At 43.5% G+C, this 24,046-nt stretch overlaps 1 protein-coding gene across 1 annotated transcript in view; it reads right to left on the reverse strand.

The window, feature by feature from the left end:
- Positions 1–16,605: 16,605 nt before the first annotated feature.
- The window catches only part of LOC135549538 (zinc finger CCCH domain-containing protein 13-like), a 76,998-nt gene continuing 69,557 nt past the window's right edge, over positions 16,606–24,046 (reverse strand). Inside the window, exon 5 of the mRNA XM_064979566.1 lies at positions 16,606–21,369. Coding sequence (XP_064835638.1) covers positions 21,203–21,369 — 167 coding nt within the window. The 3' untranslated portion in view covers positions 16,606–21,202. The remainder of the gene's footprint in view (positions 21,370–24,046) is intronic.

Consider the following 24,046-nt stretch of genomic DNA (forward strand, 5'->3'; position numbering starts at 1 on the left):
GCCCCTTCGTGTAGTTACATTGGCAGATCAGTCGTGATGGACTCCGTGTAGTGAAAGGGTTGAGGCCAATTAGCAAAATAGTTGTAGTAGCCCCCCCAAAAATTGGCTGATGGACCTCTTCAGCTAACAGTCCAGTGTGCTCTCGACAGCTAGCGGGCCATGGCTAGCAGGCTAGCAGATGGGCATTCAGCGGACGTCGCGACGGGGGAGCCAGTTGAAAACCCCCTCGGGTGGATTACGTCGGAGTCAAGTCGTGAAGGATCAGCAATAAAAGGCGTCCAGGCCAATTGGCAAAATAGGTATTGTAGCCCAAGGAGTGGCTGATGGACATCTTCAGGGCCTAGCATAGGCTAGCTGGACCTGCTGTTTTCAACTCTCTACCACACTTGCTGTCTCGACCTCTGAATGCTCGGCTACGAAAAGCCAACTGATATTTATTCCTGAGGTACTGACCTGTTGCACCCTCTACAACCACTGTGATTATTATTATTTGACCCTGCTGGTCATCTATGAACATTTGAACATCTTGGCCACATACTTTTAAAATCTGCACCTGGCACAGAAGAGGACTGGCCACTGCTCAGAGCCTGGTTCCTCTCTAGGTTTCTTCCTAGGTTCGTGCCTTTCTATGGAGTTTTTCCTAGCCACCGTGCTTCTACATCTGCATTGTTTTAGGCTGTGTTTCTGTATAGCACTTTTTGTATAGAGCTTTATAAATACATTTGTGTGTGTGTGTGTGTGTGTGTGTGTGTGTGTGTGTGTGTGTGTGTGTGTGTGTGTGTGTGTGTGTGTGTGTGTGTGTGTGTGTGTGTGTGTGTGTGTGTGTGTGTGTGTGTAATGGCCAGATCAATTAATCCATCCATTAATCACATCCATTAATCACACTGCACAAACCAATTGTTCGTGTTTGTTAATGACTGTGAATCTCTGTGGGTCCCAGGCAGGTCAGGTAGAGGAGAGGAGAGGAGGGAGTGGTGTCGTCAGTGGAGCAGCTTCCCCTTATCATGAATAGTCCACCCCCAACACGCCAGCCTCCCCCTCCAAGCTACCTTCCTGAATCAAATCAAATCAAACTTTATTTCTGAAATGCGCCGAATACAACAAGTGTAGACCTTACCCTGAAATTCTTACTTACAAGCCCTTAACCAGTTCAAGAAGAGTTAAGAAAATATTTAACAAATAAACTAAAGTAAAAAATAAATAAAAAGTAACACAATAACGCAATGTAATAGTCGGGTGGCCATTTGATTAATTGTTCAGCAGTGTTATGTCTGGGGGGTAGAAGCTGTTAAGGAGCCTTTTGGTCCTAGACTTGGTGCTCCGGTACCGCTTGCCGTGTGATAGTAGAGAGAACAGTCTATGACTTGGGTGACTGGCGTCTCTGACTATTTAATTATTATTTCCTCTGACACCGCCTGGTATAGAGGTCCTGGATTGCAGGAAGCTTGGCCCCTGTGATGTACTCGGCCGTACACACTACCCTCTGTAGCGCCCTGTGGTCAGATGCCACGCAGCTGCCATACTAGGCGGTGATGCAACCGGTCAGGATACTCTTGATGGCGCAGCTGTAGAAACTTTTGAGGATCTGGGGACCCATGCCAAATCTTTTCAGTCTCCTGAGGGGAAATATATTTTGCCGTGCCCTCCTCACGTCTTTCTTGGTGTGTTTGGACCATGATAGATCGTTGGTGATGTGGACACCAAGGAACTTGAAACTCTCGACCAGCTCCACTACAGCCACGTCAATGTTAATGGGGACCTGTTCGGTCCGCCTTTTCCTGTAGTACACGATCAGCTCCTTTGTCTTGCTCACATTGAGGGAGAGGTTGTTGTCCTGGCACCACACTGGTCTCTGACCTCCCTATTGGCTGTCTCATTGTTGTTGGTGATCAGGCCTACCACTGTTGTGTCGTCAGCAAACTTCATGAGGGTGATGGAGTCGTGTTTGGCCACGCAGTCATGGGTGAACAGGGTGTACAGGAGGGGACTAGGTACACACCCCTAAGGGGCCCCAGTGTTGAGGATCAGTGAGCCAGATGTGTTGTTGCCTACCCTTACTACATGGGGGCGGCCCGTCAGGAAGTCCAGGATCCAGTTGCAGAGGGAGGTGTTTAGTTCCTTAGCTTAGTGATGAGCTTTGAGGGCACTATGGTGTTGAACGCTGAGCTGTAGTCAATAGCATTCTCACGTACAGTAGGTGTTCCTTTTGTCCAGGTAGGAAAGGGCAGTGTGGAGTGCAATTGAGATTGCATCATCTGTGGATGGGTTGGGGCAGTATGCAAATTAGAGTGGGTCTAGGGTGTCCGGGAGGATGCTGTTGAGGTGAGCCATGACCAGCCTTTCAAAGCACTTCATGGTTACCGACGTGAGGTAGTCATTTAGGTAGGTTACCTTCGCTTCCTTGGGCACAGGGACTATGGTGGTCTGCTTGAAACATGTAGGTGTTACAAACTCAGTCAGGGAGAGGTTGAAACTGTCAGTGAAGACACTTGCCAGTTGGTCCGCGCGTTCTTTGAGTACACGTCCTGGTAATCCATCTGGCACCCTGGCTTTGTGAATGTTGATCTGTTTAAAGGTCTTGATAAAATCGGCTACCGAGAGCGTTATCACACACACATCCAGAACAGCTGGTGCTCTCGTGCAGTGTTGCTTGCCTCGAAGCGAGCATAAAAGACATTTAGCTTGTCTGGTAGGCTTGCGTCATTGGGCAGCTCGCGTCTGGGTTTCCCTTTGTAGTCCATAATAGTTTTCAATCCCTGCCACATCCGACAAGCGCCAGAGCCGGTGTAGCAGGATTCAATTTTAATCCTGACGCTTTGCCTCTTTGATGGTTCGTCTGAGGGCATAGCGGGATTTCTTATAGGCGTCTGGATTAGTGTCCCGCTCCTTGAAAGCAGCAGTTCTAGCCTTTAGCTCGATGTGGATGTTGCCTGTAATCCATGGCTTCTGGTTGGGATATGTACGTACAGTCACTGTGGGGACGACGTCGTCGATGCACTTATTGATTAAGCCGGTGACTGATGTGGTGTACTCCTCAATGCCATTGGATGAATCCCGGAACATTTTCCAGTCTGTTCTAGCAAAACAGTCCTGTAGTGTAGCATCCGCATCATCTGACCACTTCCATATTGAGCGAGCCACAGGTACTTCCTGCTTTAGTTTTTGGTTGTAAGCAGGAATCAGGAGGATAGAATTATGGTCAGATTTGCCAATGAGGGCGAGGGAGAGGTTTGTACATGTCTTTGTGTGTGGAGTTGAAAGGTTGAATAGAGTTTTTTCCCTCTGGTTGCCCGTGACAATCTGGTAAAATATTTGTAAAACTGATTAAGTTTGCCTGCATTAAAATCCCCCCAACCCTACTCATAACCCCCATCCGGTATTAAACAAATCAAAATATAATTTAGATTTCAGATTATTCAAAGTAGCCATCCTTTGCCTCGAAGCCAATCAGTTGTGTTGTGACAAGGTAGGGGTGGTATACAGAACATAGCCCTATTTGGTAAAATACCAAGTCCATATCATGTCAAGAACAGCTCAAATAAGCAAAGAGAAATGACGTCCATCATTACTTTTAAGACATCAGTCAATGCGGAACATTTCAAGAACTTTGAAATTTTCTTCAATCCAGTTGCAACAACCATCAAGCGCTGTTGATGGTTAACTGGCTCTCATGGGGAGCGCCACAGGAAAGGAAGACCCAGAGTGTCACGCCCTGATCTGGTTCACCTGTCCTTGTGATTGTCTCCACCCCCTCCAGGAGGAGGTGTATTTATCCCTGTGTTTCCTGTCTCTCTGTGCCAGTTCGTCTTGTATGTTTTTCCAAGTCAACCAGAGGTTTTTTCCGTTCTCCTGCTTTTTGCTATTCTCATTTTTCTAGTCCTCCCGGTTTTGACCCTTGCTTGTTTCTGGACTCTGTACCTGCCTGCCGGTCCTGACCTCGAGCCTGTCTGCCACTCTGTACCTCCTGGACTCTGATCTGGGTTTAACCCTTTGCCTGTCCACGATCATTCTCTTGCCTACTCCTTTTGGATTAATAAACATTGTAATACTCCAACCATCTGCATCTGGGTCTCGCCTTGTGTCATGATACAGAGTTAACCCTGCCGCAGAGGATAAGTTCATTAGAGATACCAGCCTCAGAAATTGCAGCCCAAATAAATGCTTCACAGAGTTCAATTAAAGACACATCCCAACATAAACTGTTCAGAGGAGACTGCATGAATCAGGCCTTCATGGTCCAATTGCTGTATAGAAACCACTACTAAAGGACACCAATAAGAAGAAGAGACTTGCTTGGGCCAAGAAACATGAGCAATGGACATTAGACCAGTGGAAATCTGTCATTTGGCCTGGAGAGTCCAAATTTGAGATTTTTGGTTCCAACCTCCGTGTCTTTGTGAGACAGTGTAGGTGAATGGATGATGTCCGCATGTGTGGTTCCCACCGTGAAGCATTGAGGAGGAAGTGTGATTGGGTGGGGGTGCTTTGCTGGTGACACATTTATTTAGAATTCAAGACACATTTATCCAGCATGGCTACCACAGCATTCTGCAGCGATACATCATCCCATCTGGTTTGTGCTTAGTGGGACTATCATTTGTTTTTCAACAGGACACCGACCCAACAAACTTCCAGGGGCTATTTGATCAAGAAGGAGAGGGATGGAGTGCTGCATCAGATGACCTGGCCTCTACAATCCCCCTACCTCAACCCAATTGAGATGGTTTGGGATGAGTTGGACCGCAGAGTGAAGGAGAATCAGCCAACAAGTGCTCAGCATATGTGGGAACTCCTTCAAGACTGTTGGAAAAGCATTCCAGGTGAAGCTGGTTGAGAGAATGCCAAGAGTGTGCAAAGCTGGAATCAATCAGTTCCAGCTCATCTGTAAAGTGAATTGATATTTTCTTTTTACTTTTATTTAACTAGGCAAGTCAGTTAAGAACAAATTCTTATTTTCAATGATGGCCTACCAGGGAACAATGGGTTAACTGCCTGTTCAGGGGCAGAACAACAGATTTTTTACCTTGTCAGCTCGGGGATTCGATGTTGCAACCTTTCAGTTACTAGTCCAACGCTCTAACCACTAGGCTACACTGCCGTCCCAATATGGTTTGCCTACAAGAATGTGTTTGTGCTGCTCTTGTAGTAATAGGAATTCAAATACTTTAATTGAATATGATCTTCAGTAAGTTACATATCACCCACCAGAGGGAGCCGAGAGCTACACAACACACTTCATAGCAGCTCTATACTATAGACTAGTTTCTATAGTTACATTCACAAGGAAACAAGTACAGCAAGTACTAGCAGCAATTCCCATACCTCTCCCTTTCTCTCTCCTTCCCTAGTGGATGAGTACAAATTATTTGCATGAGGTATGTGGAGGTATGTGGTGACTGGGGTGTAATACCATAATCAAACAGCAGAGGGTGCCGCGTGTCACAGCATCACCCAGTCAGCACCACTCCATGACCAAACATTTGATTCTCCCAGCTCTACTCAAGTGTCTAGGAGGTAGAAGTTATTGATGTGAGATTCAGAGGTCTCTGAGAGTGATATGTTTGTGTGTGCTATATGTCTGTTCCATATGTAGGGTGTCCAATCAAAATCTCATCTTTTGACCAATGGGTAAAATAATGTGTTCATTGTGTAGATAATCCTGGAAGAAAAGCAATGGTCCAAAACCCATGTCTCTATCATAATCCAATCAAAACATTTTTTTACCCTTGTAGATGGTCAAAATCAGGGTGACTAAATCAGCAGAGGCCAGAGAAAAAAAATGAGGAAATTAGCATCACATCAGTTATTCTGGATTCTGTGCAAGAATGAAGGCTATTGGTTACCTGACAGAGGCTCCCTTTCCTATTGATATCATCTTTCTTCTCGAATCCACAGGACATAAAACAATATAGAGGTCAGATGGATATGGATTTTGAGACATTGCATTTAGTTTTCTCATATTTTAGTATACGCTTTTCATATTCATTAAAAATTCATGTTAATTTCTCACCAAAACAAGCTTATCTCTGGGCAACACTTCCTTTTAAGGGGTCCTTATTACATAGTGTAATTACACTAACAAGTGTTTTTTGTTAACTATAGCAACTCAGTTACACTCTAAAAAAAATGTGTGATGCAACAAGAGTTCCTTTAAGATCCTCAAAGTTCTTTCTTAGAACCTTTGGGTTCTTGGCACTGAAAATGTCCCCCAAAAGGTCCCAGAGGCCTCTACATTATGGGTAAGGGATGTGTATGAAAACCATCATCAAAACATTTTTTTTTCATTCACATTCACCACAAAAAACAAAGGTATGAATAATGTCTGTGCATGTTTTGTTAATAAATATAACAGGACACCTGTTCGATCACCATGTACTACAAAATCATTCTGGCTGTGGATACAGAGAACATCAACACAGTAACATCGACAGGACAGAGGATATACACATTGGACTTGGGGCTCTGCTGGGAGTTTACCTCATATAAAGATTTATTTATTTATTCTGCTTTGCCACTAAAATCTAAATAAACACAGACAAATAAACTATTGTTGTTATTGTTGTTATTGTTATGCATAATAATAAGAGAGGGAGGGTGAGTCCAAAAAACGTCCTTCAAAACGTTCTTCAAAACGTCCTTCAAAACGTTCTTCAAAACGTCATTTAAAACGTCCTTCAAAACGTCCTTCAAAACGTTCTTCAAAACGTCATTTAAAACGTCCTTCAAAAGGTTCTTCAATTATCCATTAAAAGGGGTTTCCAGGGGTTCCCCCACAGTTTCAATATGAAGAACCTCTAAAGGATACCCCAGGAACCTTTCCTTTTTATAATGTATAACGGTGACAAACTGTTATGGCCTACGTGAGGCTGTGGCCGATAGCAGAGCTTTCTGTTCAGCACCACGGGGTGAATCATCACCGATGCTACACCTGGCAAAGCAACAGAGCCTCATCTGGCAGCAAAAATGATCATTCAGCCTCATTTTACTGTCTTTTTAAAAACCATAGCTGACACGGCTGACTTGCTAAAAAATAAATAAATATCGTTTCTACTGACTCCTTGTTGTGTAGCTCGATTTAAAAAAAAAAAACGCATTCTCCTTCAAATAAAAACGAATGCCGACATGAGTTTTGAATTTTTAACCATACAGAAACATTATTACATTTATGTTCAGTAGATGTATAATGTTTGTTCATATATCATTATCAGCTAGCTCTAAATATAAGCAAGTGCAGGCAAACGAGCTGCGACGAGGCAGTCCTTCGTTCAGAACGAACACCAACAGAAATTCCGATAGGTGTTAGTTCAGATAAAATCAGCGAGATATTGAGGCCTTAACTTTACTGTTCTTTATGTCACCACAGAGAGAGAAAGAGACACGGTTAGCCTACAATTTGAATAATTTTATTAGGCCTATATGGTCTAACAAGGAAGGAAAATACAATCACGAGGATCCACTTTTATAGACAATATAACGGCGCACAGACAGCGCATTGCACAAACAAAACAACCCTCACAATATCAAATGGAATTACTGTACATGGGTTAATTACTAAACGGTCACTGACAAACAACATCATATAGTATCCTCTCTTCATGGTTACAGACCCAACAACATTATATAGTATCCCCTCTTCATGGTTACAGACCCAACAACATTATATAGTATCCTCTCTTCATGGTTACAGACCCAACAACATTTTATAGTATCCTCTCTTCATGGTTACAGACCCAACAACATTATATAGTATCCCATCTTCATGGTTACAGACCCACCATTATATAGTATCCCATCTTCATGGTTACAGACCCAACATTATATAGTATCCCATCTTCATGGTTACAGACCCAACAACATCTTATAGTATCCCCTCTTCATGGTTACAGACCCAACAACATTATATAGTATCCCCTCTTCATGGTTACAGACCCAACAACATTATATAGTATCCCATCTACATGGTTACAGACCCAACATTATATAGTATCCCCTCTTCATGGTTACAGACCCAACAACATTATATAGTATCCCATCTACATGGTTACAGACCCAACATTATATAGTATCCCCTCTTCATGGTTACAGACCCAACAACATTATATAGTATCCCATCTACATGGTTACAGACCCAACATTATATAGTATCCCCTCTTCATGGTTACAGACCCAACAACATCTTATAGTATCCTCTCTTCATGGTTACAGACCCAACAACATTATAGAGTATCCCCTCTTCATGGTTACAGACCCAACAACATCATATAGTATCCCATCTTCATGGTTCCAGACCCAACAACATTATATAGTATCCCCTCTTCATGGTTACAGACCCAACAACATTATATAGTATCCCATCTACATGGTTACAGACCCAACAACATCATATAGTATCCCCTCTACATGGTTACAGACCCAACAACATTATATAGTATCCCCTCTTCATGGTTACAGACCCAACAACATTATAGAGTATCCCATCTTCATGGTTACAGACGCAACAACATTATATAGTATCCCCTCTTCATGGTTACAGACCCAACAACATTATATAGTATCCCCTCTTCATGGTTACAGACCCAACAACATTATATAGTATCCCCTCTTCATGGTTACAGACCCAACAACATTATATAGTATCCCATCTTCATGGTTACAGACCCAACATTATATAGTATCCCCTCCTCATGGTTACAGACCCAACAACATTATATAGTATCCCCTCTTCATGGTTACAGACCCAACATTATATAGTATCCTCTCATTCATGGTTACAGACCCAACATTATATAGTATCCTCTCATTCATGGTTACAGACCCAACAACATTATATAGTATCCTCTCTTCATGGTTACAGATCCAACAACATCTTATAGTATCCCATCTTCATGGTTCCAGACACAACAACATTATATAGTATCCTCTCTTCATGGTTACAGACCCAACAACATTATATAGTATCCCCTCTTCATGGTTACAGACCCAACAACATTATATAGTATCCCCTCTTCATGGTTACAGACCCAACAACATTATATAGTATCCTCTCTTCATGGTTACAGACCCAACAACATTATATAGTATCCCCTCTTCATGGTTATAGACCCAACATTATATAGTATCCCCTCTTCATGGTTACAGACCCAACAACATCATATAGTATCCCATCTTCATGGTTCCAGACCCAACAACATTATATAGTATCCCCTCTTCATGGTTACAGACCCAACAACATTATATAGTATCCCCTCTTCATGGTTACAGACCCAACAACATTATAGAGTATCCCATCTACATGGTTACAGACCCAACAACATCATATAGTATCCCCTCTACATGGTTACAGACCCAACAACATTATATAGTATCCCCTCTTCATGGTTACAGACCCAACAACATTATAGAGTATCCCATCTTCATGGTTACAGACGCAACAACATTATATAGTATCCCCTCCTCATGGTTACAGACCCAACAACATTATATAGTATCCCCTCTTCATGGTTACAGACCCAACAACATTATATAGTATCCCCTCCTCATGGTTACAGACCCAACAACATTATATAGTATCCCCTCTTCATGGTTACAGACCCAACAACATTATATAGTATCCCCTCTTCATGGTTACAGACCCAACAACATTATATAGTATCCCCTCTTCATGGTTATAGACCCAACATTATATAGTATCCCCTCTTCATGGTTACAGACCCAACAACATTATATAGTATCCCCTCTTCATGGTTACAGACCCAACAACATTATATAGTATCCCCTCTTCATGGTTACAGACCCAACAACATTATATAGTATCCCCTCCTCATGGTTACAGACCCAACAATAATATATAGAATCTCCTCCTCATGGTTACAGACCCAACAACATTATATAGTATCCCCTCTTCATGGTTACAGACCCAACAACATTATATAGTATCCCCTCTTCATGGTTACAGACCCAACAACATTATATAGTATCCCCTCCTCATGGTTACAGACCCAACAACATTATATAGTATCCCCTCTTCATGGTTACAGACCCAACAACATTATATAGTATCCCCTCTTCATGGTTACAGACCCAACAATAATATATAGAATCTCCTCCTCATGGTTACAGACCCAACAATAATATATAGAATCTCCTCCTCATGGTTACAGACCCAACATTATATAGTATCCCCTCTTCATGGTTACAGACCCAACAACATTATATAGTATCCCCTCTTCATGGTTACAGACCCAACAACATTATATAGTATCCCCTCTTCATGGTTACAGACCCAACAACATGATATAGTATCCCATCTTCTTCTACTTATAATAAACATAGTATGCAAAACAAAGAAATGCATAATTCCTACATTGCCTAAAATTATGTATAAGACACTGAGATAGACCTATATAACAATTGAGATGTAATGAAGGGATAAGAGGCATTTTCGATTCTGACATTAATGAGCAAGTTCAGAGTGACGATATAACTATGTGTTCAGCACTTTTGAAATGTACAGCGACAGATTTCAGAACATTGGCCATTCTTACCGTATTCTCCCTGTACACCAAGTCAGAACCGTAGGATAAATAACGGGGGCATATAAGCAGACAATGAAAGATTTTACCATTTTCCATTATGATAATTCTCTAAAACTGGCTATAGGCTACATGTGCACCACCAAGTCAGAACAGTATAATTTCTGAGGGGGAGACAGCAATTTTTGTACTCACCGTGTTGTCCTCACGAACAGGAAAGTTGCGCGGCGATCCTTCTTGTGGGCAAACTTTCTCATCAAAAGTCTGGTATTCTCTGGATTTATGGTCCTTTCAAGACAACTGGGAACTCGGGGTAAAATGAGGTCGAATCATGATGTCAGTGATCTTCAGGTGGGAAAGTCCAAGCTTTAGAAAGAGACCCAAGTTCCCAACTTTTTATTCCGAGTTGAAAGACTGTTCCAAACGTCTTTTTTTCCAGTCGGAGCTCGTTTTTTTCCGAGTTCTGAGTTGTCTTGAATGCACCAAAGTAGAAGATTTCCCAATTCTTAGTTACCAGTTGTTTTGACCCGGCAGAAATCATGCTGGATTGACAGCATGGCCAATATAGTTAACATTTTCATGCCCACGGTGTGAATGTTTATTCTTTTAATCTTGGAAAAGAGACTGTTTCAGACATATGTATGAAATCGTTAAAACCCAGACTTGGGGCACACACCCTCTCCACTGAAGTGCAGGCAGGGGAAGAAAAAGATTGATTGCTTTGCATCGCAGTTAGAATAGCAGATTCCTTCCAAACCAGTCATTGTTGAATGTGTGATTTCTGACTTGTGGTGTAATATTTGTCCAATGGCAGATGAGCACAGAAACGTTTTATCTATAATTCCTGAAGTCTGATCACAGATATAATAATGATACACATACAGTGCAATCGGAAAGTATTCAGACCCCTTGACTTTTTCCACATTTTGTTACATTACAGCCTTATTCTAAAATTGATAAAATAATTTTTCCTCTCATCAATCTACACATAATAGCCCATAATGACAAAGCAAAAACAGGTTTTTAGAAATGTTTGCAAATTTATAGCAAATTAAAAGCAGAAATATCTTATTTACATAAATATTCAGACCCTTTGCTCAATATTTTGTTGAAGGACCTTTGGTAGCAATTACAGCCTTGAGTCTTCTAGGGTATGACACTACAAGCTTGGCACAACTGTTTTTGGGGAGTTTCTCCCATTTCTTTCTGCAGATCCTCTCAAACTCTGTCAGGTTGGATGGGGAGTTTCGCTGCACAGCTATTTTAAGGTCTTTCCAGAGATGTTCGATTGAGTTCAACTCCGGTGTGACGACCCTCCCACTCTGTTGATGTGACATTTGAAAACCCCTCGGTTAACATAGAGATTCTGGGAACATCAGAAGGTGGGGGGAAATGAACTATATTCTGGTCATCCGACCAGTTGAACATATGCGTTGGTGCTTAATGAATATGATGTCAGTTTGGTTATCATCTGAGACATTCTCATCAATGATAGGATGACATAAACTCTACAGTGGAACGTCTGCACATTGTAGTTATCGGATTCACATGGAATTGTTGTTCAATTGAAATGTTTGAATATAAAATTATTGGTGAAAAGATTAAATGTAATTTTAGCTTCCAAATGAGAGATTTGGGTTTTCATAAGGTTTGGGCTCTGCTCAATCAGTGGGTTATAAAACTTTTCAAACACACCCTTCTCCCTCCACTATATAAAGCCTTGACGAAAATGTAACCTCCTTTTCCGAGGATGTGAGGACGACGGTCCGATGTCAGAATGGTTCAGATAATAACTACAGAACGAAGCCAACCTCAGCGTGAGCTTTGTTTGCGAATGGTATGAACTTTGAACTAGAAGTGATACCTCCTAGCCGTTGAGTTAGCAACAGCAGCTGCAAACGTGGGCTAGGAAAGAACAGACAGAGTACCCTGTCTACCACACAACGACGTTACTACAACCTATCTAATTTACCAGCAGAGACATTCTTCAAAGGACAAAGGACTCTGTTGGGCAACACGGCCTTCCATCTACCACCAACCTACCGAAGCGCAGCTCAGAGCAAATATTTATTGCATTTTCCTTTTCCAAATGGGCAATAATTTAGAATGCATAAGATACTGTATTTATGATAGAGACATCGCTTCTCCCTTTGTTCCTCAGTCTTCCCACTCCTTCACTCAAACCCAGCCTCCTTTTCTTTGTGTAACCAGCTGGCATATCTGTTCCGCTCGCTAGGGACATTTACTTTTATTACGTAATTTGTAATCAAGGTATGATTTATTCTGTGTATATGTAATTCTGTGTGATTAGTTAGGTATTTAGTAAATAAACAATTAAACCCAATTTTGTATTGCTGATTCAACTTGTTAGCCAGGGTTCGTGAAGAATTTACATCTTTCAGATGAGACTGAAATAAGGTGACGATTAATATTGACTGCTATTGATATAAAATATTACTAGGTCTTTAAGAGTTTATTCGGAAGGTAACTGCTCTATAAATATTATTTTGTGGTGCCCCGACTTTCTCGGTAATTACATTTACATGATTAGCTCAATCAGGTAATATTAATTACAGAGAAAGGATTTTATAGAATAGCATGTCATTTCACTTAATCCGGCATAGCCAAAGACACGACAATAAGATGTCGGTGGGCGGGGCTGGGAGAGTCGTCAGCGACATGGGACACACCTGGGTGTGTCCCAGGATAAATGCACCTCTTCCCCATTCATGGAGGAGACTCTCTCCATCCAGACACAGAAAGATTTTGTTGTGGTATTTTTGTGTCTGTTTTGTTTGTTTGCGTTGGCACCTTTCAACACCCCTCATTATCACACGTAAACATTCAAACACTCACTTACACTACTGACTTACACACATCACTGTTAATTGTATTTAGTTTACTTCAGTTAATAAATATATTTTGTTATTCTTTATCTCCACGTTGACTCCCTTTTTGTTACGGTTCGTGACACCGGGCTCTGGCTGGGCCACTCAAGGACATTCCGAGACGTGTCCCGAAGTCTTGGCTGTGTGCTTAGGGTCGTTGTTCTGTTGAAAGGTCCTGTTGGTTTCATCAGAGCAGAGAATCTTGTTTCTCATGGTCTGAGAGTCCTTTAGGTGCTTTTTTGGCAAACTCCAAGCGGGCTGTAGTGCCTTTAACTGAGGAGTGGCTTCCATCTGACTCTTCCATAAAGGCCTGATTGGTGGAGTGCTGCAGAGATGGTTGTCCTTCTGGAAGGTTCTCCCATCTCCACAGAGAAACTCTGGAGCTCTGTCAGAGTGACCATCGGGTTCTTGGTCACCTCCTCCGATTGCTCAGTTTGGCCGAGTGGCCAGCTGTAGGAAGAGTCTTTTTGGTTCCAAACTTCTTCCATTTAAGAATGATGGAGGCCACTGTGTTCTTGGCTACCTTCAATGCTGCAGAAATGTTTTGGTACCCTTCCCCAGGTCTGTGCATCAACACAATCCTTTCTCGGAGCTCTACAGATAATTCCTTCAACCTCATGGCTTGGTTTTTGCTCTGACATGCACTGTCAACTGTGGGACCTTATATAGACAGGTGTGTGCCTTTCCAAATCATGTCCAAACAATTCAATTTACCACAGGTGGACTCCAATGAAGTTGTTGAAACATCTCAAGGATGATCAATGGAAACAGGATGCACCTGACCTCAATTTTGAGTCTCATAGCAAAGGGTCTGAAAACTTTAATAAATTTGCAAAATCTAAAAACCTGTTTTCTCTTTGTCATTATGGGTCAGTGTGTAGATTGCTGAGAAACAACAAATATTTAATTAATTTGAGAATAAGGCTGTAATGTAACAAAATGTGGAAAAAGTCCAATGTGGAAAAAGTCAAGGGGTCTGAATTACTTTCCAAAGGCATGAGGTATAAATGTGAAACATCCGTTTGGCGTTTCCACTCCCTACCAAATATGGTATTGAGGGGTAGCCCTCTGGCCGGCAGTGGGAGAAGATGGAACAAGACAGATTTTGGCTGACATTCTGCACATTTTCTTATCAATTAAATATTTGATTTTAATACGATTTTCTGTTCCCAAAACGACACTATGCTATTAACAGAGTGGACAAAGATTTGTAGAGTTTACCCTTTTTAAGGTTTTTTTTAAATCACGTTGTTTAGAAAGAGTGCAAAGGCAAATTAATTTATTACTTGGTAATGACAGGCTGTGGTCTATCTTGGTTAAGTTATAAAAATATTTGGTATAATGTTGATATGATCAGTCCAATCAAAGCTACAGTAGACATAATGTGATTTATTTGACATAATTTTATCTGCGGCCAATGACCTTGAGCTTTCTTGCAGTCCAAACGCAAAGTGGACAGCTCTCGGCCTTAAACCCTCAGTCTTGGAATTACATTTTACATCGTCACATCTGAGTGTACCTTAAAATCTCCCTTATGATCGGAGAGGCAATGTCCTTGATGGAAATCTTGAAGTTGAACTTAAAAACAACAAACCTAAAGCTATTAATGTAGCTAGCACGTCTGCCAGGTAGCTAGCTACAGTTACCCATAGCTGGCTAGATAGTTTTATAGTTTATTCCAATACATTTCAGATTTCCGAAAAAAATATATTTATGAAGATAGCTACGTTTTCTAAACTGCTCACTACGAGACTAAGCTAATTTGAGCATCCTTCCCACTTGCCAACGCTAAAATAAAGGTCATCTATATTCATATGTTTTTATAAAGCTAGCGTCATAATTGTCTGAAATGCCGAAAATGCAGCCATGTTGATTAAATTTGGCACCTCGCAGACACCGGATACACGTAACTACAGTTTGCATTGAATTGTGGGTCATATCAACCTCACAAGTGATCAAAGTTGTGACGTTCACTTGAGATGGCAATCGAACTGCATCCAGTTTCGACAGGGATTCCCCCGAGGGAAAGTGGCTAGCGCGAGCGCTGAAATAACGTGTTAGGACTGCAGCCCTCATGTAAATCTATGGCAGCACCCGAAAGGAATTTTATAATACATTAGAGGAACACCTGTAATTTCAAAAGTATAATGATTAATGTTTTGCTTTAGCTTGAAATTAAGAATCAGTGATAGAGACTTTATAAGTGCATGAAGAGGTCAACTGAACAAAAGTAAAGATATCTGTGTGTTTAAACTATACTTTCAGTTCCTGTTGATACTATGTTCCAGTCTTACTTCTGCTGGCACACGATAGAAATAGGGGGAGGGAGGATTGGGAAACTAACTGCAAACAACAATAAGCTGAACTCCGCCTAGCAGAGACATCTTTGTATTAGCAACTGCTAATTATGAGCTTACATGGTATTAAAGTTAAGGGAGATCAGCCTGGGCGGGGTGATTCTCAGTAGGGGATAAAAAAGGAAAACACCATCTTTTGTACTGAGTGCCTTACTTGCAAATTGCTGTAAGTGTAAACTCCGGCTTGCAATCCTTATTAAACAAGCGGACCTCTGACCAAAGCAGTCTCCAGTGGCCTCTGGTATAAACACAGGGCAGAATGTCCTTACACACCCAACGGGACTTTGAAGGCGACAGCCACAAAATGTAAAAATCCCCTACAGTTTTTTATGAGAAACCAGCACCGTTATTTACATTTAAGTCATTTAGCAGACACTCTTATCCAGAGCGACTTACAAATTGGTGAATTCACCTTCTGACATCCAGTTATGTCAATAGAGCTTGGTGTGTATTATGGGATGTAATAGCGTAACATTAATGATATGCTGGAGAACAACCCCACTGAACATGTCTTGTTAGTTATTTAACAGACACACTCTTATCCAGACAGACTTACAGTAGTGAGTTCATACAGTTTCATATTAGTCCCCAGTGGGAATTGAACCAACAACCCTGGTATTGCAAGGGAGATGCTCTACCAACTGAGCTACACGGGACCAACTGTAAAACAATTATTTTATAACATAAGGAAGTGAAATGATCACCGGAGAGTGTTAACCATGTGATACTGCCATTCAATATTCAGAGTTCTTCACCCCACCAGTCATGTTCCCTCATGTTCCTTCCACCCACACAGCCTCAGCCAATGAAATCACAGAGGACAGTGTGTTAACCAATGAGGTCTTTTATTTTTATTTGGCAGGGCTGTTGCGAGGAGGTCCGTCTCCCGGCGCCCAGCAGTCAATGACAGAAACTCAGCCTTAAAAAAATGTACATGTATAAAAACAGGATGGGTAACCGTGGATACGGCTTGGCACACACACACACACACACACACATATACCCACACACACTGTGATGTGTGTGTCAGTCAGTCCTAATACAAACAGAGAGACAGACTGTATGAAAAAGCAGACTAGCCCCACATTCAGCAGTGAACAGGTGAGACCTACACACACGGCTACAGGTGTGACTACCTGACTATGGAAGAGTGTCAGAACTGCTGGAGCAGGTAAAATACACACCTGCCCACAGTACATTCCTCTCAGAGAACACCCCTCACACACACACACACACACACACACACACACACACACACACACACACACACACACACACACACACACACACACATACACACACACACACACATACACACACACACACACACACTAGTATAGTTTGACTCCCATGCAGTTGTTCTACAGTAAATTATAATATATTAGCCTGGTTGTATTATTAGCATGGTATCGTACTGTTGTGTTGGTTATTGTTACAATCTTAGATAGAAAGCACAACTCCTGTCCCCACAACTACCCACAGCCCCCACCCAAACTCCTGTCCCCACACCTACCCACAGCCCCCACCCAAACGCCTGTCCTCACATCTACCCACAGCCCCCACCCAAACGCCTGTCCTCACACCTACCCACAGCCCCCACCCTAACGCCTGTCCCCACACCTACCGATGGACAACTTCTACTTGAAGAGTCACTTTCAGCATCGTAAGTCCCACCCTCACAGTTAAAAAGAACCGCCCCCACCCCCAGACAGACAACCAATGGAATAAGAGAAAGAAAATGCATGCAGGTGATTGGATGGATACAGGGTTTTGCTTTTACACAACGGACCAAACTCTAACCAACCTGAAACGGATTGATGTCTTATCAATAAAGTACTGAAACCACCTGATGAGGACAATGATATGTTGAGTGATGTGATTGATGTATATTTAGTCAATGAAGTGCAGGTGATATGTATATTTGTGTGTGTATGTCTGTGTTCGAGTGTGTGAACACGTGCTTGTGTGTGTGTGTGTGTGTGCTTAATAGTGTGAGCGCATGCCTGCGTGTGTTGAGAGCACAGCGCCACAGACTGACGTGATATAGAAACATCGATCGTGGTTAGAGTGACAATGACAGACAATGATATTTACATATAAACTTTTGAAAATGCTAAATACACACCCTCCTGTTGGGAGCATTACCAGTATCATCATTCACCAACCAGCCTGGAACATTAACACATAATCGATTATCAATATCACTAATCACTTTTGTACAGTGTAAAGGAGCAGACCAGACAACTAGCCACTATCCCCGTGTTGGCATACAGCATCAGGGTCCTATTCATTAAGACACGCAATGGACAATGTTGGAAAATGTTTTGCAATGGAAAACCGGATATGAGCATTTCTTACAGGACAAGGCCAGATAGTCCTTCTCCCCGTTTCCGTTCGTTTTCCTCATTTCCTGCTTTAATGAATACGACCCAGGGATGTAGGAGGGTAAACGCTCGTAAACTGTTGTTTAAACACCCCTTTACTTAGTGAACAGTGTTGTTGTTTAAACACCCCTTTACTTAGTGAACAGTGTTGTTGTTTAAACACCTATTTACTTAGTGAACAGTGTTGTTGTTTAAACACCCCTTTACTTAGTGAACCATGTTGTTGTTTAAACACCCCTTTACTTGATGAACAATGTTGTTGTTTAAACACCCCTTTACTTGGTGAACAGTGTTGTTGTTTAAACACCCCTTTACTTGATGAACAGTGTTGTTGTTTAAACACCCCTTTACTTGGTGAACAGTGTTGTTGTTTAAACACCCCTTTACTTAGTGAACCATGTTGTTGTTTAAACACCCCTTTACTTGATGAACAGTGTTAACACATCTATGCTCAGGTGTCATTCTTAGCATCAGTTAATGTTTATGTTACTCGCCGCCCCACCGGGCTTCGTTTGTTTACCCACTACATCCCTGGTTAGAATCCTTTGTAAATTAACAGTGAATGTTGCCACAACCTTGTCCTGAGGTTGTCAGAGCGTTGTGGGAGGGTTCCCCTACTCCGATTGACCAAGCACAGAGAGAGGGGTCTAAGCTGTGTGTGTGTGTGTGCGTGTGTGTGCGTGTGCGTGTGTGTGCGTGTGTGTGCGTGTGTGTGTGTGTGTGTGCGTGCGTGTGTGTGTGTGTGTGTGTGTTCGTGCACTACACACCACTACAGTACAGTCGCTGCCAAAAGTTTTGAGAATGACACAAATATTAATTTTCACAAAGTCTGCTGCCTCAGTTTGTATGATGGCAATTTGCATAAACTCCAGAATGTTATGAAGAGTGATCAATTAATTGCAAAGTCCCTCTTTGCCATGCAAATGACTGAATCCCCCAAAAAACATTTCCACTGCATTTCAGCCCTGCCACAAAAGGACCAGCTGACATCATGTCAGTGATTATCTTGTTAACACAGGTGTGAGTGTTGACGAGGACAAGGCTGGAGATCACTCTGTCATGCTGATTGAGTTTGAATAACAGACTGGAAGCTTCAAAAGGAGGGTGGTGCTTGGAATCATTGTTCTTCCTCTGTCAGCCATGGTTACCTGCAAGGAAACACGTGCCGTCATCATTGCTTTGCACAAAAAGGGCTTCAAGGATATTACTGCCAGTAAGACTGCACCTAAATCAACCATTTATCGGATCATCAAGAACTTCAAGGAGAGCAGTTCAATTGTTGTGAAGAAGGCTTCAGGGTGCCCAAGAAAGTCCAGCAAGCGCCAGGAACGTCTCCTAAAGTTGATTCAGCTGCGAGATCGGGGCACCACCAGTACAGAGCTTGCTCAGGAATGTCAGCAGGCAGGTGTGAGTGCATCTGCACGCACAGTGAGGCAAAGGCTTTTGGAGGATGGCCTGGTGTCAAGAAGGGCAGCAAAGAAGCCACTTCTCTCCAGGAAAAACATCAGGGACAGACTGATATTCTGCAAAGGGTACTGGGATTGGACTGATGAGGACTGGGGTAAAGTCATTTTCTCTGATGAATCGCCTTTACGATTGTTTGGGGCATCCAGAAAAAAGCTTGTCCGGAGAAGACAAGGTGAGCGCTACCATCAGTCCTGTGTCATGCCAACAGTAAAGCATCCTGAGACCATTCATGTGTGGGGTTGCTTCTCAGCCAAGGGAGTGGGCTCACTCACAAATCTGCCTAAGAACACAGCCATGAATAAAGAATGGTACCAACACATCCTCAGAGAGCAACTTCTCACAACCATTCAGGAACAGTTTGGTGACGAACAATGCCTTTTCCAGCATGATGGAGCCATTAGGCAAAAGTGATAATTAAGTGGCTCTGGGAACAAAACATCAATATTTTGGGTCCATGGCCAGGAAACTCCCCAGACCTTAATCCCATTGAGAACTTGTGGTCAATCCTCAAGAGGTAGGTGGACAAACAAATCCCAGAAATTCTCACAAACTCCAAGCATTGATTCTACAAGAATGGGCAGCCATCAGTCAGGATGTGGCCCAGAAGTTAATTGACAGCATGCCAGGGCGGATTGCAGAGGTCTTGAAAAAGAAGGGTCAACACTGCAAATATTGACTCTTTGCATCAACTTCATGTAGTTGTCAATAAAAGCCTTTGACACTTATGAAATACTTGTAATTATACTTCAGTATCCATAGTAACACCTGACAAAATAATATAAAGACACTGAAGCAGCAAACTTTGTGGAAATTAATATTTGTGTCATTCTCAAAACTTTTGGCCACGACTGTATACACGGCAGCTTTCGTACTGCAGCCCCCAGGGTGAAACAGAGTACAAATATATCAGACTTTTCTCTCTGAACCAGAAGGCATCTCATTGTGTACTACTGTAGCCAGCAAGAGCCAGCAAGGAGTGTGTGTGTGTGTGTGTACAAGGACAATGGAAGGCAATACAATAGTGAGCTTTCCTCTAACCTTTGACCCCAGTATCTGTGTGGCCAATCAGATGACACCTCTCTCCCTCCTACCTCCTTCTTCTCCCCTCATCCCTCTTTCTCTTGGCTCATTTGCTCAGTGGGACAGACAGAGGAGTATTGTGCTGGAATAAGAGCTTGTGTTTTTACAAACAAACAAAAATGAATTAATTACATCAGAACAATAATTGTATAATATTCATAACATTTACTTTAAAAAACAAATGTGTATATCATGTGTTTAGGGTTATTTTTTCAGCTTATATATTTTTGTTCATTTTTTTTATTTTTTTTTAAGAAAGTTCGGAGTCCATGGAGACAGGCACTCTTAACAACAACTGACATGTGGAGAGGGAGGAAGAGATGGGAAGGAGAGGTGAGGCGACAAGACAGGAGGTGGAGTGATCCCTCTCGCTCTCTCACTGTCCCTCCCTCTCCCTCTCTCCCCTCCCTCTCTCTCTCTTCCCGTCCCTCCCTCTCTCCCCGTGCCTCCCCCTCGCTCTCTCCCTGTCCTCCCTCTCTCACTCTCTCTCTCTCTCATGCGTAGAACTCCTCCTGTTTGTCAGGGTTCTGGTAGGTGACGGTGGTCTGTTTGGGTTCCTCCAGCGTGTAGCTGCCTTCATCTTTCTTCTTCATTCTGTACACCAGCAGCATGACCAGGAACGCTGCAAACAGAGCCCCCACTACGCCCCCCACTATCACCGCTGTGGACGGAGAGATGGAGGGAGGGAGAGAGAGCAGGAGGGAAGGAAGTAAGAGGAGAGAGGGAGGCATGGGGAGAGAGCGAGAGGGAGGGACGGGGAGAGAGCGAGGGGGAGGAATGGGGAGAGAGCGAGAGGGAGGCATGGGGAGAGAGTGAGAGAGAGAGGGAGAGAGAGAGAGAGAGAGAGAGAGGGAGGGACGGGGAGAGAGTGAGAGGGAGGCATGGGGAGAGAGAGAGAGGGAGGGACGGGGAGAGAGCGAGGGGGAGGAATGGGGAGAGAGCGAGAGGGAGGCATGGGGAGAGAGTGAGAGAGAGAGAGAGAGAGAGAGAGGGAGGGACGGGGAGAGAGTGAGAGGGAGGCATGGGGAGAGAGAGAGAGAGAGAGAGAGAGAGAGGGAGGAACGGGGAGAGAGAGAGAGGGAGGGATGGGGAGAGAGCGAGAGGGAGGGACGGGGAGAGAGCGTGAGGGACGGGGAGAGAGAGAGAGGGAGGGACGGGGAGAGAGAGAGAGGGAGGGACGAGGAGAGAGAGGGAGGGAGGGAGGGACGGGGAGAGAGCAAGGGGAGGGACGGGGAGAGAGAGAGAGGGAGGGACGGGGGAGAGAGAGGGGGAGGGACGGGGAGAGAGAGAGGGACGGGGAGAGAGAGAGAGGGATGGGAGAGAGAGAGGGAGGGACGGGGAGAGGGAGGGACGGGGAGAGAGCGAGAGGGAGGGACGGGGAGAGAGAGGGAGGGAGGGACGGGGAGAGAGAGGGGGAGGGATGGGGAGAGAGAGAGGGAGGGATGGGGAGAGAGAGAGAGGGAGGGATGGGGAGAGAGAGAGAGGGAGGGATGGATGGGGAGAGAGAGAGAGGGAGGGACGGGGAGAGAGAGGGAGGGAGGGACGGGGAGAGAGAGGGAGGGAGGGACGGGGAGAGAGCAAGGGGGAGGGACGGGGAGAGAGCGAGAGGGAGGGACAGGGAGAGAGCGAGAGGGAGGGACGGGGAGAGAGAGGGAGGGAGGGATGGGGAGGGAGCAAGGGGGAGGGACGGGGAGAGAGAGAGAGGGAGGGACGGGGAGAGAGAGGGGGAGGGACGGGGAGAGAGAGAGGGACGGGGAGAAAGAGAGAGATACGGGGAGAGAGAGGGAGGGACAGAGAGAGAAGGGGAGGGACGGGGAGAGAGAGAGGGGGAGGGTCGGGGAGGGAGAAACGGAACAGAGAGAAATATGGTCAAACATTGTAGAAGTTATTCTAAATAGGACAGAAGATGTAAAGAAACCACCCGAAACAAACACACCATGTGGTGCTGACCAACGGCTGCTATTGGCCTAGCCAATCTCAATGGATTCAAATGGAATATAATCACCCTCGGCATGGTACATTGAGGTAAAGGTGCAATGTGCAGAAGTCGCTCCACCATTTCCTGGTTGCGTTGCCTAATTTCAGTTTATGTGACAAAACAAGCAATGTATAGTGTTAGAGAATCATTGTACCATCTAAACCGCTGTGAAATATCTTCCTTTTCAATCACCAAAATATTGTATTTTCAGCTTGTTTGAAGCTGGGCGTACAAAACCGAAAGTAAAAGCCGCAAAAACGCCTCCTGGACTTGCTTTCAATTTCGAATCACAGATCTAGAACTCACATTTCTATGTGCATTTGGTCAGATTGCCCCAGAAAGTGACATATTGCAGCTGTAAGTAAGAACTCGTATCTTCAAGTACCACTTGGAGCACTGCACACAATGCTAGCATACCAGCTGACATGTCAACATAGCAACTCCCTATCGTCTGTCATTATGATCTAAAGTCCCCAAAGCTGTGTCCTTACATCGTCCCCAACTACACAGTACACGCTAACATCATGTGTCAATAAGACACACAAGCACATACACAGTCATATCATGTGTGGGCTCCTGTTCCTACACAACACACTAACAGCACACGTGTTTAGCACACGGACACGCTAAACCCTGTATGACTCCTGCTCTTTACCGATCACCACGAAGGCAGAGAAAATCCCCGCCAGCAGGCAAGCAATCTGATTGGCTGGGGGAGACACAGACAGCCAATCAGAATGAAGACAAAAAGGCAATGTCCCATCAGAAGAATACAGAGAGAAAGAGAGAGAGATGGAGTGACAGATTAGAAGAGAGAAAGAGAGAGATGGAGTGACAGATTAGAAGAGAGAAAGAGAGAGATGGAGTGACAGATTAGAAGAGAAAGAGAGAGATGGAGTGACAGATTAGAAGAGAGAAAGAGAGAGATGGAGTGACAGATTAGAAGAGAGAAAGAGAGAGATGGAGTGACAGATTAGAAGAGAGAAAGAGAGAGATGGAGTGACAGATTAGATGAGAGAAAGAGAGAGATGGAGTGACAGATTAGAAGAGAGAAAGAGAGATGGAGTGACAGATTAGAAGAGAGAAAGAGAGATGGAGTGACAGATTAGAAGAGAGAAAGAGAGAGATGGAGTGACAGATTAGAAGAGAGAAAGAGAGAGATGGAGTGACAGATTAGAAGAGAGAAAGACAGAGATGGAGTGACAGATTAGAAGAGAGAAAGAGAGAGATGGAGTGACAGATTAGATGAGAGAAAGAGAGAGATGGAGTGACAGATTAGAAGAGAGAAAGAGAGAGATGGAGTGACAGATTAGAAGAGAGAAAGAGAGAGATGGAGTGACAGATTAGATGAGAGAAAGAG

The sequence above is a fragment of the Oncorhynchus masou genome, chromosome 12 (assembly GCF_036934945.1).
Source record: "Oncorhynchus masou masou isolate Uvic2021 chromosome 12, UVic_Omas_1.1, whole genome shotgun sequence".
In the NCBI taxonomy this organism is placed as follows: domain Eukaryota; kingdom Metazoa; phylum Chordata; class Actinopteri; order Salmoniformes; family Salmonidae; genus Oncorhynchus; species Oncorhynchus masou.